Source organism: Helianthus annuus, chromosome 2 (genome assembly GCF_002127325.2).
Source record: "Helianthus annuus cultivar XRQ/B chromosome 2, HanXRQr2.0-SUNRISE, whole genome shotgun sequence".
Lineage (NCBI taxonomy): Eukaryota > Viridiplantae > Streptophyta > Magnoliopsida > Asterales > Asteraceae > Helianthus > Helianthus annuus.
In genome coordinates, this window is record NC_035434.2 from 45960963 (window position 1) to 45973827 (window position 12865).

The 12865-nt window shown below is 35.5% G+C and overlaps 1 protein-coding gene and 1 pseudogene across 1 annotated transcript; one reads left to right on the top strand and one right to left on the bottom strand.

The window, feature by feature from the left end:
• Positions 1–3995, bottom strand: LOC110904931 (annotated as a pseudogene).
• Positions 3996–5437: 1442 nt separating this feature from the next.
• LOC110894606 lies at positions 5438–8293 on the top strand. Its single transcript, XM_022141825.1, has 3 exons — positions 5438–6341; positions 6447–6767; positions 7425–8293. The coding sequence occupies exons 1-3, from the start codon at positions 5438–5440 to the stop codon at positions 8291–8293; spliced, it is 2094 nt and encodes a 697-aa protein (XP_021997517.1).
• Positions 8294–12865: the final 4572 nt, after the last annotated feature.

Genomic DNA, 12865 nt, shown 5'->3' on the forward strand with positions numbered 1-12865 from the left:
GAACATCATGACCCCATAACAAGTCCCATGCGTTACACAACATTTAGCTTCACCGTTAACTTCCTTCAAGAAAGATTACGTCCTGGTAATCCGTGAAAGTGATTCCCATAGAGCACCTAAATCCACATTCCCCCCCTGAAATTACAATCCCAATGTTTTGGGAGCAATTCCAGCGAGAATTTTTCTTGAAGTTATCGGAGAGTACAGCAGCAAGTCCTATAGCAGCACTTGGTTCAACTGCCACCTTTAGTACCTCATAGTTGTATCTCATTGCTTCTAGAATCTCTCCATCGTCCACTGTGATGATGTCGTCAACCAAATCACGTACAATTGGCCTACGTAAAATAATTATATTAAACCAAGGTTGTGGAAGCCCATATCGGTTTGGGTTATTTTAATTATAATAAAAGATGTCGTCATCCAAATCACGTACATCGCCCATAAGGCTAATCTACTTTCTGTGAATGTATTTACATAAATTAGTAAGATGTAATAAATCTTCTTTGGGCGAGTTTGACATAGTGTTTTTAAAGTGATTATTTTACTAATGCGTTTTCTATTAATTTGTTGATAACTAATTTCTAATGCTTGGTAGAGTGAAACTGTTTTTAACTAGTAATTTGTTTACGACAAACTACCTAAAACAACATGCATATCAGAATCTTTTTCACACAAAATAATTGACTACTACAAGTTCAAACAGTAACATGCTTTGCAAAAACCGAAGGGCGGAGGTAGTGTACAAGCAGGGGTAGCACATGCTACCCCTCAACACCATCTCCGTAGTGTAAAAATACCCATCAACTTTGTCTCTGTAATATAAAAATACCCCTTAACTCCATCTACGTAGTGTAAATTTTCTCGGTGTTATACAAAGGGTACCCTTGATCCCAAAAAAAAAGATTGGGATACCACATAATTGTATTGTTTGGCTAGATACGCCACTGCTGAACATCCAACTATGGCTATTGCATATCACGTATTCACTTTCAAGACGTGATACCAAAACAGCCCCTTACAACAACTATGAATGTAAGTGGAACTGTTAAACTCATTTGTTAGTTTTGGCACTTATCATTATGTGTGTGATTATAGAATTTAATGTATGTTTTGGCACTTATATGCATGTGTGTGATATTACCACGTGATATCTCCCATGGAAGCTCTAAGCCCATCAGCAATTGTGTTGGTGTGACTCAAGGATACAAGTCTTCCACAAGCTTTAGACTGGGCGGCATCATCGCCTCCTTTTGGCTCAGCACCCAGGACCTGTATGGCTGGATTCTTTGACTTGGCACCAATAACCACCCCAGAAAGTAAACCACCGCCTACATGTTTCAACTTCAATTGAAAAAAGAAACCAAACAAACAACTTAACAGCATAAGATTCATATATGATTGCAGAAAATACAAACCACTTATTGGAACTATTAGCGTCTCAAGTTTTGGGGCCTGATCAAGAAACTCGAGTGACAATGTACCCTGACCACTGTAGAAAAAAAACAAGAAAATGTTGGATATGGAGCCTAACTCTGACTATATATCAAAGTTAACAAGTACAAGTGATATGTAAAACACCTAAAGATGGGGAGTTCGATCCTTTTAAGGATCTTACACAAATTGACCATATATTTTGGCGTACTTAACTTTTTTTGGGGGGTTTCTTATGAAAAACTTATAGTATGCTTGTGAACATATGTCACCTGAAAGTCAAATGTCTTTCTTTTTTCACTCACTAAATTGTTTAACAAGTCAAACGTAGTCTTAATAGTTTGAAAGAACAAGTGACTAGAATAGCTTTTGGAAATGTAATTGTAATAGACCCTTATAGTTTACTAGTAACTTCTTGCCAAATCCAATGGTTTAAAGATTCAAACACTATAAAATTATAATTTAAAAATACCTTATGATGCGAACATCGTTTGATGAAGGAACAAGAACTGCTCCGATTTCCTGTAACACCCTGATGGCTGTTTCTTCCCTAGATTGCATGGTAGGCTCGCAAAATATAACATGGCCACCATAGCGTCTCACATTCGCTACTTTGCATTTTGGTGCCGTGTTTGGTATGACCACAAAGGCTGGAATTCCTCGAAGTTGTGCAGCCAACGACAATGGCAGCATGATTGCCACTAATTTAGGGAAAAAATAAGAATGAAGTTTTGAAATCATAATATTAGGTTTCTAAGTGAAACTAAAGCTTAAATGAGTAATTTTGGATTAATGAAGATGTTTTCCCAATTGCATTTGGATATTTTGCTCAAAATGAAGCATCCTTGCAATTAAGCTATGTTAATTATTTTCTTTTGGATTTTGAGGCTAGCAAATTCGTTACCTGTTGTGAGTGACAACTCCTTTGGCTGCTTGTTCTGCTTGGAGTGAAAAGACCGCGTTTGCTGGCCCCCTGAACTTAAAAGCTCCACTGACAAACATCAATGAAAAAAAGTTAACCAACACATGTATGTATGTATGTATGTATGTATGTATGTATGTATGTATGTATGTATGTATGTATGTATGTATGTATGTATGTATGTATGTATGTTGTATGTATGTAGTATGTATGTATGTATGTATGTATGTATGTATGTATGTATGTATGTATGTATGTATGTATGTATGTATGTATGTATGTATGTATGTATGTATGTATGTATGTATGTATGTATGTATGTATGTATGGTATGTTATGTATGTATGTATGTATGTATGTATGTATGTATGTATGTATGTATGTATGTATGTATGTATGTATGTATGTATGTATGTATGTATGTATGTATGTATGTATGTATGTATGTATGTATGTATGTATGTATGTATGTATGTATGTATGTATGTATGTATGTATGTATGTATGTATGTATGTATGTATGTATGTATGTATGTATGTATGTATGTATGTATGTATGTATGTATGTATGTATGTATGTATGTATGTATGTATGTATGTATGTATGTATGTATGTATGTATGTATGTATGTATGTATGTATGTATGTATGTATGTATGTATGTATGTATGTATGTATGTATGTATGTATGTATGTATGTATGTATGTATGTATGTATGTATGTATGTATGTATGTATGTATGTATGTATGTATGTATGTATGTATGTATGTATGTATGTATGTATGTATGTATGTATGTATGTATGTATGTATGTATGTATGTATGTATGTATGTATGTATGTATGTATGTATGTATGTATGTATGTATGTATGTATGTATGTATGTATGTATGTATGTATGTATGTATGTATGTATGTATGTATGTATGTATGTATGTATGTATGTATGTATGTATGTATGTATGTATGTATGTATGTATGTATGTATGTATGTATGTATGTATGTATGTATGTATGTATGTATGTATGTATGTATGTATGTATGTATGTATGTATGTATGTATGTATGTATGTATGTATGTATGTATGTATGTATGTATGTATGTATGTATGTATGTATGTATGTATGTATGTATGTACGTACGTACGTACGTACGTACATACGTACATGTATGTATGTATGTATGTATGTATGTATGTATGTATGTATGTATGTATGTATGTATGTACGTACGTACGTACGTACGTACGTACGTACGTACGTACGTACGTACGTACGTACGTACGTACGTATGTATGTATGTATGTATGTATGTATGTATGTATGTATGTACGTACGTATGTATGTATGTATGTATGTATGTATGTATGTATGTATGTATGTATGTATGTATGTATGTATGTATGTATGTATGTATGTATGTATGTATGTATGTATGTACATTTCACCATCTCTTGATAAAGAAAATGGAGAAATCTCTTACCTTTTCTGGAAACACTCGCATTTAAAGAATAGTGATTTCCCAGAAAGAGAGTTTAACGTCGTGGAATGTATGACTGGAGTTAAATTTATATACTCCTTAATTAACATTTGGGCCTTCCGTATTGTATCAATGGAAACTCCATATGTGTTACATGCCATTGTTATGTTTTATATTTAACTCAAGTTACTGCAACAAAATAAAATATCATGATAGAATCTAACATTTCATTTAAGAACTCATGTTGGGACCTAGCATTCAACGAGCCCGGTCACGCGATTGTTAAAAATATTCTATTTTTTTACATAATTTTCAGTTTAAATGTTTGCCTTTTTTAGATTTCTAACCGTTGCCTTTTTTCTCTTTTGTGATTGAGGTTGTTCCGGTTTTGCCTTGGGCTCCGTATCCCTAAATGGGCTGGTCCGTGTTTTATTTGGGCTTGAGGGTTTCATGTGTCCCGGCTATATATTGCCTCCTTGGGATCCTGGATATGACATCACACACTGCTCCTTCTCGAACTAGTGTGCATCTGCTTTCAGTTCTTCCTCACACGTACATTCGTGAGGATGCTTTTGATCTCTTCTTTGTTAACCTTTTGGTTATACTTGTACACCAGTCAATCTGTGATGACCGACTGATTTCTTTGTACTGTTTTTAGTGAAGAAGTTCTAATACATTTATATTTTCATTTGTTGATTCATTCCTAAAGTTCTGACATGGTATCAGAGCTCCAAGGTTAATTGGTGCTCTGGTGGTCTTCCGCTGCAATCGCCGGTGCTTGCTTATTCGTATAACAGTCCAAGGACTCTGGTCTAGGGTTCGACGGCGGTGCTTGAAGTCTTGGTGGTCCAGTGGTCCACTAGTTGGTTTTCTGTTCACTAATTGCTTGTGGTTGCTATGTCGCCGCTGGAAGAACGAAACCCTAATTTTTAGGGTTTTTTGCTCGCATCTGTTTTTGAAGGATTTCTCGTTGGTCCCTTTTGGGCAAACCAACAGATCTGCTCTTCTTCTTCTGATCAAGGTTCTGTAACCCTAAATGAAGGTTACAAACCTTGATCCCTTTGGACTTTACTGGCACCCACTATGAGATCGTTCTATCTCCCTTTTATTTTCTGTCTTGCATCATTATTTGTTGTGTCTAGGCATCTTTGATACCGGGTGTTTAGGTGAGACCGGTTTGATTTGGGATATAGAGAGGGTTCACTCTGTTGCATATTACTTTGTGTCTAGGGCTCCCTGAATACCGTCTATGGAGGCACGTGTGAGTGATGAACCTCTGATCGGACCTCTGTTCAGGCTTCGCTCTTTGACCCTGTTCTTGCTTGGTAATTCCTGTTTTCGCTGCTTTCCTTGATTCTTGCTTCTGTGTTGCTTGCTGTCTGTTTGCTTGCCTGATAATATTATCTTTGTGCTCTACTGTTTAACTGCACAATTTTTGCAAATATGCCTGATACAGATGATCAAATTGTGACCTCTGTTACTTTGATTAGTAAATTAGATGCTAGCGACCCATTATATATGCATGCTAGTGACTCAAGTAGTTTTCTATTGTTAACATCAAACTAAAAGGAACCGAAAACTATGTTGTCTGGTCAAATGCTATGAAACTTGCTTTAACTGCCAAGAACAAGTTAGGCTTTCTTAATGGTACTTGTACTAAATCAACTAAAGATGATGTTCTGGCTAGTCAGTGGGACAGATGCAATTCTGTTGTTTTAACTTGGATTCTCAACTCTGTCTCCGAAGAACTATATGTTGGTCAAGTTTACTCTAGTCTTGCTAGTGAAGTCTGGAGTGACTTAAAGGACACTTATGATAGGGTAGATGGGTCAGTTGTGTTTGGATTATACCAAAAAATTAATTCTGTTAGCCAGAATGGAGCTAGTGTGTCTGAATATTATCATAAACTTAACACTATGTGGAAACAATTTGATGCCAGGGTCCAATTACCTTCATGTACTTGTGATGCCTCTTCTAAATACAATGAATTCAGTCAACTGATTAAGCTTATGCAGTTCTTGATGGGATTAGATGACATTTATCAACCTGTTAGAATAAATCTTTTAACCAGGGACCCTTTACCTACTGTTAAAACTACCTTTTCCATTATTTCTAGAGAAGAATCACACAGAGATTCTAATAAGTCGTCAAAGGTTCCTAATGTTGGTTTTGTTGCCAAAACAACTCAATACAATGACAATAAAAAACGTTTTAACAAAGGTCCTAATCCCAACCTAAAGTGTACTCACTGCAATAAGCTTGGTCATGTGATTGAAAAATGTTTTGAACTCCATGGTTATCCCCCAAACTACATAAATAAACCTGGTCAAAACAGTCCCCAATGGTCAAAAACAAGTGTGTCTGCTAATAATTCTGTTGCTAATATTATGAATGACCAATCTGCTAATACTTCCTTGAATGCTTTATCTGCTGATCAATTCTCCAAGTTGCTAGGTCTACTAAATGAAAATAAGATGGAAGACTCTCACAAGTCTAATATGAGTGGTAAGTGTTATAATACATGCTCGTCACTAGGATTCTATAAAAACACTTATTGCTTCAATACCAGTTTTTTCCATCGGAATAGACTTAAATGGATTGTTGATTCAGGGGCTAACCAACATATGGTTATGAACAATGATAACATGTTTAATCTAGTAGATGTGTCTGATTATGATATTACTGTAAAACATCCTAATGGTACTGATGCTAAGGTTAAACAAATAGGATGCTTTAAACTTTCTGAGGACGTGATCTTGAAAGACGTATTTGTTGTTCCTGAATACTGTGGCAGTCTCATATCTGTTCACAAACTATCTAAAGATAATAAACTCAAAGTTGTTTTTGATGAACATAATTGTTATATCCAGGATGTGTCCTTAAAGAAAAACCTGGTGATTGGTAGACAAACAGTTGGCCTTTATTTCTGTGGTAATTTGAGTAATCCTATCATTGCTTGCTTTAATAAAACTGAAACAATAAATGTTTGGCATTCCAGACTTGGTCATCCCTCAGACCAAGTCTTACATGTTCTAAAACTTAAACCTGATTCAGGTCAAATTGAGCCTTGTGACACATGTCACAAAGCAAAACAGCATAGAATTCCCTTTCCTTTAAGTGATAACAAATCTAAACATGTCGGTGATCTAGTGCATCTTGATGTTTGGGGTCCATATAAACGGCCCAGCCTTGATGGTTACAAATTTTTTCTCACCATTGTTGATGACTACTCGAGGGCTGTATGGGTCTATCTTATGAAATCTAAAACTGAGGTGTTTGACAACATAAAAAACTTTTATGAACTGGTCAAAACTCAATTCGAAACAAAAATTAAAAGTTTTAGAAGTGATAATGGGTCTGAGTTTATAAATTCTCAAATGGAAAATTTTGTTAAAACTCATGGAATACTTCATCAAACCTCTTGTACCTACACACCCCACCAAAATGGGATTGCAGAAAGAAAACACTGACACCTTCTGAACATTACAAGAGCTTTATTGTTTCAATCTGGTGTCCCTTTAAGATTCTGGTCTGAATGTGTGCTTACTGCTGCTTATCTGATTAACAGGACCCCCTCTTCTGTGTTAGGTGGTAGAACACCCTATGAGTTGCTTTATGGTTTTGAACCTTCTCTTAATCACTTGAAAGTTTTTGGATGTCTATGTTACTTTACTATCTTAAACAACTCTGATAAACTTGAAGAAAGAGCTGAACGATGCGTTTTTATGGGATACTCTAATTTAAAAAAGGGATACAAACTTTGGAGTTTGGATCAAAGGACATTCTCCTTCTCAAGATATGTCAGTTTTTATGAAACAGTTTTCCCTTTTAAAACCAAGTTGTTTTCTGAAACTGATTTAGACAAAACCAATTCTTTAAATCACTCAAACTTTTTTGATGTCTATGATCTTTCAAGTGATATAAATCCCGATGATGAAGAGAAGGATTCTAATGATTTTGTACCCGAGACACAGCAACACAGTAACTCAAATGGACCAATTGATGTTGCTGACGCTCAGCAGTCATTTCCCTTTGATGACATGGCTAATGATCAGCACCATAGTGAGTCTCATATCGAGTCTGTGAAGGTTGAGTCTAGTGGTACAAATGATGAATCAGTCCTTCCTGAGGGTAACCAACCCTTTCTTAGAAAATCCACTAGACATGTATCTGCTCCTAAAAGGTTTAATGACTTTATTGTTGGAAATGCTAAATACATTTATGATAAAGTTGTTAGCTATGCTAATCTGTCTAGTGAAAATTTGTGTTTTGCTGCAAATTTAAATAAAATGACTGAACCAGTTAGCTATAAAGAAGCTTGTAAGGATAAAAGATGGATAGATGCCATGAATGATGAACTCTCTGCTTTATACAGTAATGATACTTGGGACTTAGTCGACCCTCCAAAGGGAAAGAAACCCATTGGGTGCAAATGGGTTTACAAAATCAAATACTAATCAAGTGGTGAAGTTGATAGGTTTAAAGCCAGGCTTGTTGCCAAAGGCTTTAGTCAAGTTGAGGGCATAGACTTTGAGGAGACCTTTTCTCCTGTAGTCAAGATGGTCACAGTTAGATGTATTGTCAGCCTATCTGTACAAAATAACTGGCCCATTTATCAACTTGATGTGAATAATGCTTTTCTTTATGGTAGTTTAAAGGAAGAAGTGTACATGACTCCTCCCGGTGGCCTAAACATTGATAAAACCAACAAAGTGTGTAGACTAAAAAGGTCTCTTTATGGTCTAAAACAGGCCCCTCGCATGTGGAATGAAAAACTTGTTCAAGTTCTTGTCAAACTTGGTTTTAATCAGTCCAAATGTGATTATTCTATGTTCAAAAAATCCAACAACTCTGTGTTCATTGTCTTATTAGTCTATGTGGATGACATTGTGCTAACAGGTAACAATCCTGATGAAATTAATAACATCAAAATCCTTCTAAAAAATGAATTTCAAATAAAAGACCTAGGTCTATTAAAATACTTTCTTGGCATTGAAGTTATAAAAAACAATGATGGTATTTGTCTTACCCAAAGAAAGTATTGTATGGATCTCATAAATGAGTATGGGATGAGTGGATGCAAACCTGTTAGTTGTCCTACTGAACAAAACTATATTTTAACCAAGTTAAGTAAAAATGAAGATCTAAAAGATGCTAATATCATTGAGTATCAAAAGCTTGTTGGGAAACTCATTTATTTATCCCACACTCGTCCGGACATCGCATATGTTGTTCCTTATCTTTCTCAATATATGCATAAACCAACCGAGGCACACTCTCAGATAGCCTTTCGGTTGCTGAGATACTTAAAAGGTGCACCCGGTCTTGGCATCATGTTTAAACAAAGCGATAATTTTCAGTTAACAGCCTATGCTGATTCCGATTGGGCCAAATGTGTTGACAGCAGGAAGTCTGTTACAGGGTTCTGTATCTTCCTAGGAAACTCCTTAGTTTCTTGGAAAAGCAAGAAACAAAGTGTAGTTTCACATTCCTCTGCTGAAGCCGAATACAGATCCATGTGTAGTGCTGCTTGTGAAATCCTGTGGTTAATAAACATCCTAAGGGAACTGGGGATTAAAGTTAATCTTCCAGTTACCCTCAGATGTGAAAACACTGCCGCCATCTCTATAGCTGCAAATCCTGTGTTTCATGATAAAACAAAACACTTTGAAGTTGACCTTTTCTTCCTAAGGGAAAAGATTGCTGCATGTATCATCAAAACAGCAGGCATTCAATCTGAATTCCAACTTACTGACCTCTTCACAAAAGGTCTCATGCCAAGGAGTCACGACGAAATGTGTAAGTCTTTAGGTTTGCAAAACATGTTTAAACATTTAAACTGAGGGGGGGTGTTAAAAATATTCTATTTTTTTACATAATTTTCAGCTTAAATGTTTGCCTTTTTTAGATTTCTAACCGTTGCCTTTTTTCTCTTTTGTAATGAGGTTATTCCGGTTTTGCCTTGGGCTCCGTATCCCTAAATCGGCTGGTCCGTGTTTTATTTGGGCTTGAGGGTTTCATGTGTCCCGGCTATATATTGCCTCCTTGGGATCCTGGATATGACATCACACACTGCTCCTTCTCGAACCAGTGTGCATCTGCTTTCAGTTCTTCCTCACACGTACATTCGTGAGGGTGCTTTTGATCTCTTCTTTGTTAACCTTTTGGTTATATTTGTACACCAGTCAATCTGTGATGACCGACTGATTTCTTTGTACTGTTTTTAGTGAAGAAGTTCTAATAAATTGGTATTTTCATTTGTTGATTCATTCCTAAAGTTCTGACAGGGACAGGGCTCAACTTTGAACCGGTAGTGTAAATTTTTTTTTTTTTTATTTTTATACAAATGATACCTATAAACAACTACAAGGACACCCCTAAGACCACCCGTAGTGGGGAAGAAGAAGATGATTTTGGTTTTTGATAAATTACACATTCACCATTTTTGCAGGTTGTTGCAGAAAGGAAGGTTGAGGAAGATGAACTCTTTTTCTTAAACCAAAAAAAATAATTATTTATTACTTAGATTTGTTTTTTCTTTCTTGAAAGTTGGAAACCAACCCACGTGGCTCACTATTATTCATTCTTTTATATATATAATATATATTTTAAAGAAAGCTCTCTTGATGTATGGAGACAACTATTCTTTAGGAGATTTTTATTTTATTTATTACTTTCAGTTACAATAATATTTATTAATTTATTTATTATCTACGCCAATTTTAGAAAAACGTCCATTTTAGAAAAATGATTTCAAGCTATAAAAAAGAAAATGACAAATCTATTAGTTATTTGTTTTACTTTATTTATTTATTGTCGTTTTTTTTAATATTTTATAATTGCACGGTGAAAAAAAAAATTTGGGACACCCCTGAGCTAACGTTCTGGTTCCGCCACGGGTTTGAGTAGTGTGTATATATAGTATTTGAGACCCTCCACAATCTTTTATTTGTAGTAATTAGGTATAGTATCAACTTTGAGAGATAGGTGCACCCGTATAATCTTTACAATCTACACAAAAGGATGGTTGTTGTGAAATCAAAAGGTTGTGTCGACAAAATCATTTCCAATTGCATGACATCTTAAAGCTGCTAGCTAGAAAGCTGTGAAAAGAACCTTAATGCAGTAAAAGATTTGTTGGTAACATCTTAGAAAAGAAAAAAATAAATAAAACGTGTAAAATAAGATGATAAAGTGGATCCTTTTGATTACTTCCGATCATCGCATCATATATATTTCTATCCAATTGATTTTCTAAAATAAATCAAACACAAGATATTGCTGGGATATACAAAGTATAAAAGAAAACTAGCAAATTATTAAATATATTAGAAACCGAACCTAACATATTAGGGTCTGTTTGGTATAGGGTTATGGAATGGACGAAGGAATGGAATGACACCTACACTGAGTGGAAGGGCGTGAAAATGTGTTTTTAAAATAAATAAATAAATAAATAAATAACAAAACCAACAACAATCAACCCAAACAACAACCAATCACAATAAGCCACATCAACACACTTAGCAACTACTTCACTAACGCACACGTCACCGTTGCAGCCGCAGTGCAACCGTCTGCCGCAACAGTCCTATTCGTAGCTACCGCATGTACCGCGGCACACTGCAGCCGCGTCACATCCTGTTGCAGTGTGTACGAGGTACGAATTTAATCACTATTCTTTGTCTTTTGAACTCCGTTAGGCATGTTAATCTGTTCATATGGCTTTGATAGCCGCGTCACCTGCATCCACCGACATCGGTTTAGTCACCCGAGTTGCAACGCCATCGCCGAACTAGACCATATCTTGTTGGATTACCTTTTGAATTCTTTTATGGGGTAAACAATGGTGACAAGTTACTTCGTTTTCAAAGGATAAGATTTTGTTAAGCTGAAGGGTGTGGGGGTCATGGTTGGAACATGATTCGTCACCTAGGAACATAATTAAAAGGCTAGACCACCCCCTTAATGATTTATGGTGGTTGTCGTGGATTGTACCACGATTACCACGGGCCACCTTTTACCATTTTTCTAGATTTTGACACTTTAAAAAATAAATTAAGATAATAAAGTGAATAGTGGTTTAGGTCTTGATCACACCCTTAGGGTAGTGGTTTTGAATAATGGCTTAGAGGTGAGTGACATGACGTCAATGTGGAGGGTTATGGTTGTTATGAAGGTCATGACCACAGCCTTTAGCCTTTTCGTAAACCGAAAATCGGGGAAAAGATGACCATCTGTTGGTTAGAACAAGTCTTATAAACTCTTTAAAACCCTTTGTTTTATCCACTTAATAGTTAATACTACATATTGAATAATTCCCTACCATTTAATTTCCTAAAAAAATTACATACATAACTATATAGGTACGCATGTGTGTTTTTATCAATGAAATTGTAAGTGATATGTTTAATAGTTTTATATCTTTATAAATGAGACATTAGAGTTTAAGAAATTAACTTTAGATGTCCCTGTTAAACTTAAAGAATTTATAACATAAATTAGTAACTTGGTTTGTATTTTCTCATCCAGAAATATTACAAAAGCTTATTTTTCAAGTATTTCTTATTTCAAAACAAATCCCACAACACTATTTTTTCGTAAAAATAAGAACAAGATTTTTAACAAATACCGAGTCAAGAATTTTCATTTCACTATGTCACTTCATTTTTATGACCTTCTATGGTTCTCATTTATTTGATTTCACTAGTAGCTATGTCTTCAGAAAATGCCTCCTCGTCGTGACGCCACTCAGGACGCAGAAATGGTGGCAATGATTGCTCAACATATAGTTGTTGTACTCCCAGACCATGTGACGCAAGTAAATCAAGCCTACAATAACAACAACAACAATGTTCTCACACCTTGCAACTACAAACAATTCAACTCGACTAAACCACTTAAGTTCAACGGTCTGAAGGAGTAACTGGACTCCTAGAATGGTTTGAGAGTATCGAGAGCACATTATGCTATGTTCAGTGTCCAAGTGAGCGCAAGGTAGAGTTCACCTCGAGTGTTTTCCAAAATAG

Coding starts and splice junctions, on each gene's coding strand:
- LOC110894606 (XM_022141825.1), top strand. CDS start 5,438: ATGAAACTTGCTTTAACTGCCAAGAACAAGTTAGGCTTTCTTAATGGT. Junction 6,342..6,446: donor TCACAAGTCTAATATGAGTG/GTAAGTGTTATA, acceptor TTGTTGATTCAG/GGGCTAACCAACATATGGTT. Junction 6,768..7,424: donor AGTTGGCCTTTATTTCTGTG/GTAATTTGAGTA, acceptor CTTCTGTGTTAG/GTGGTAGAACACCCTATGAG.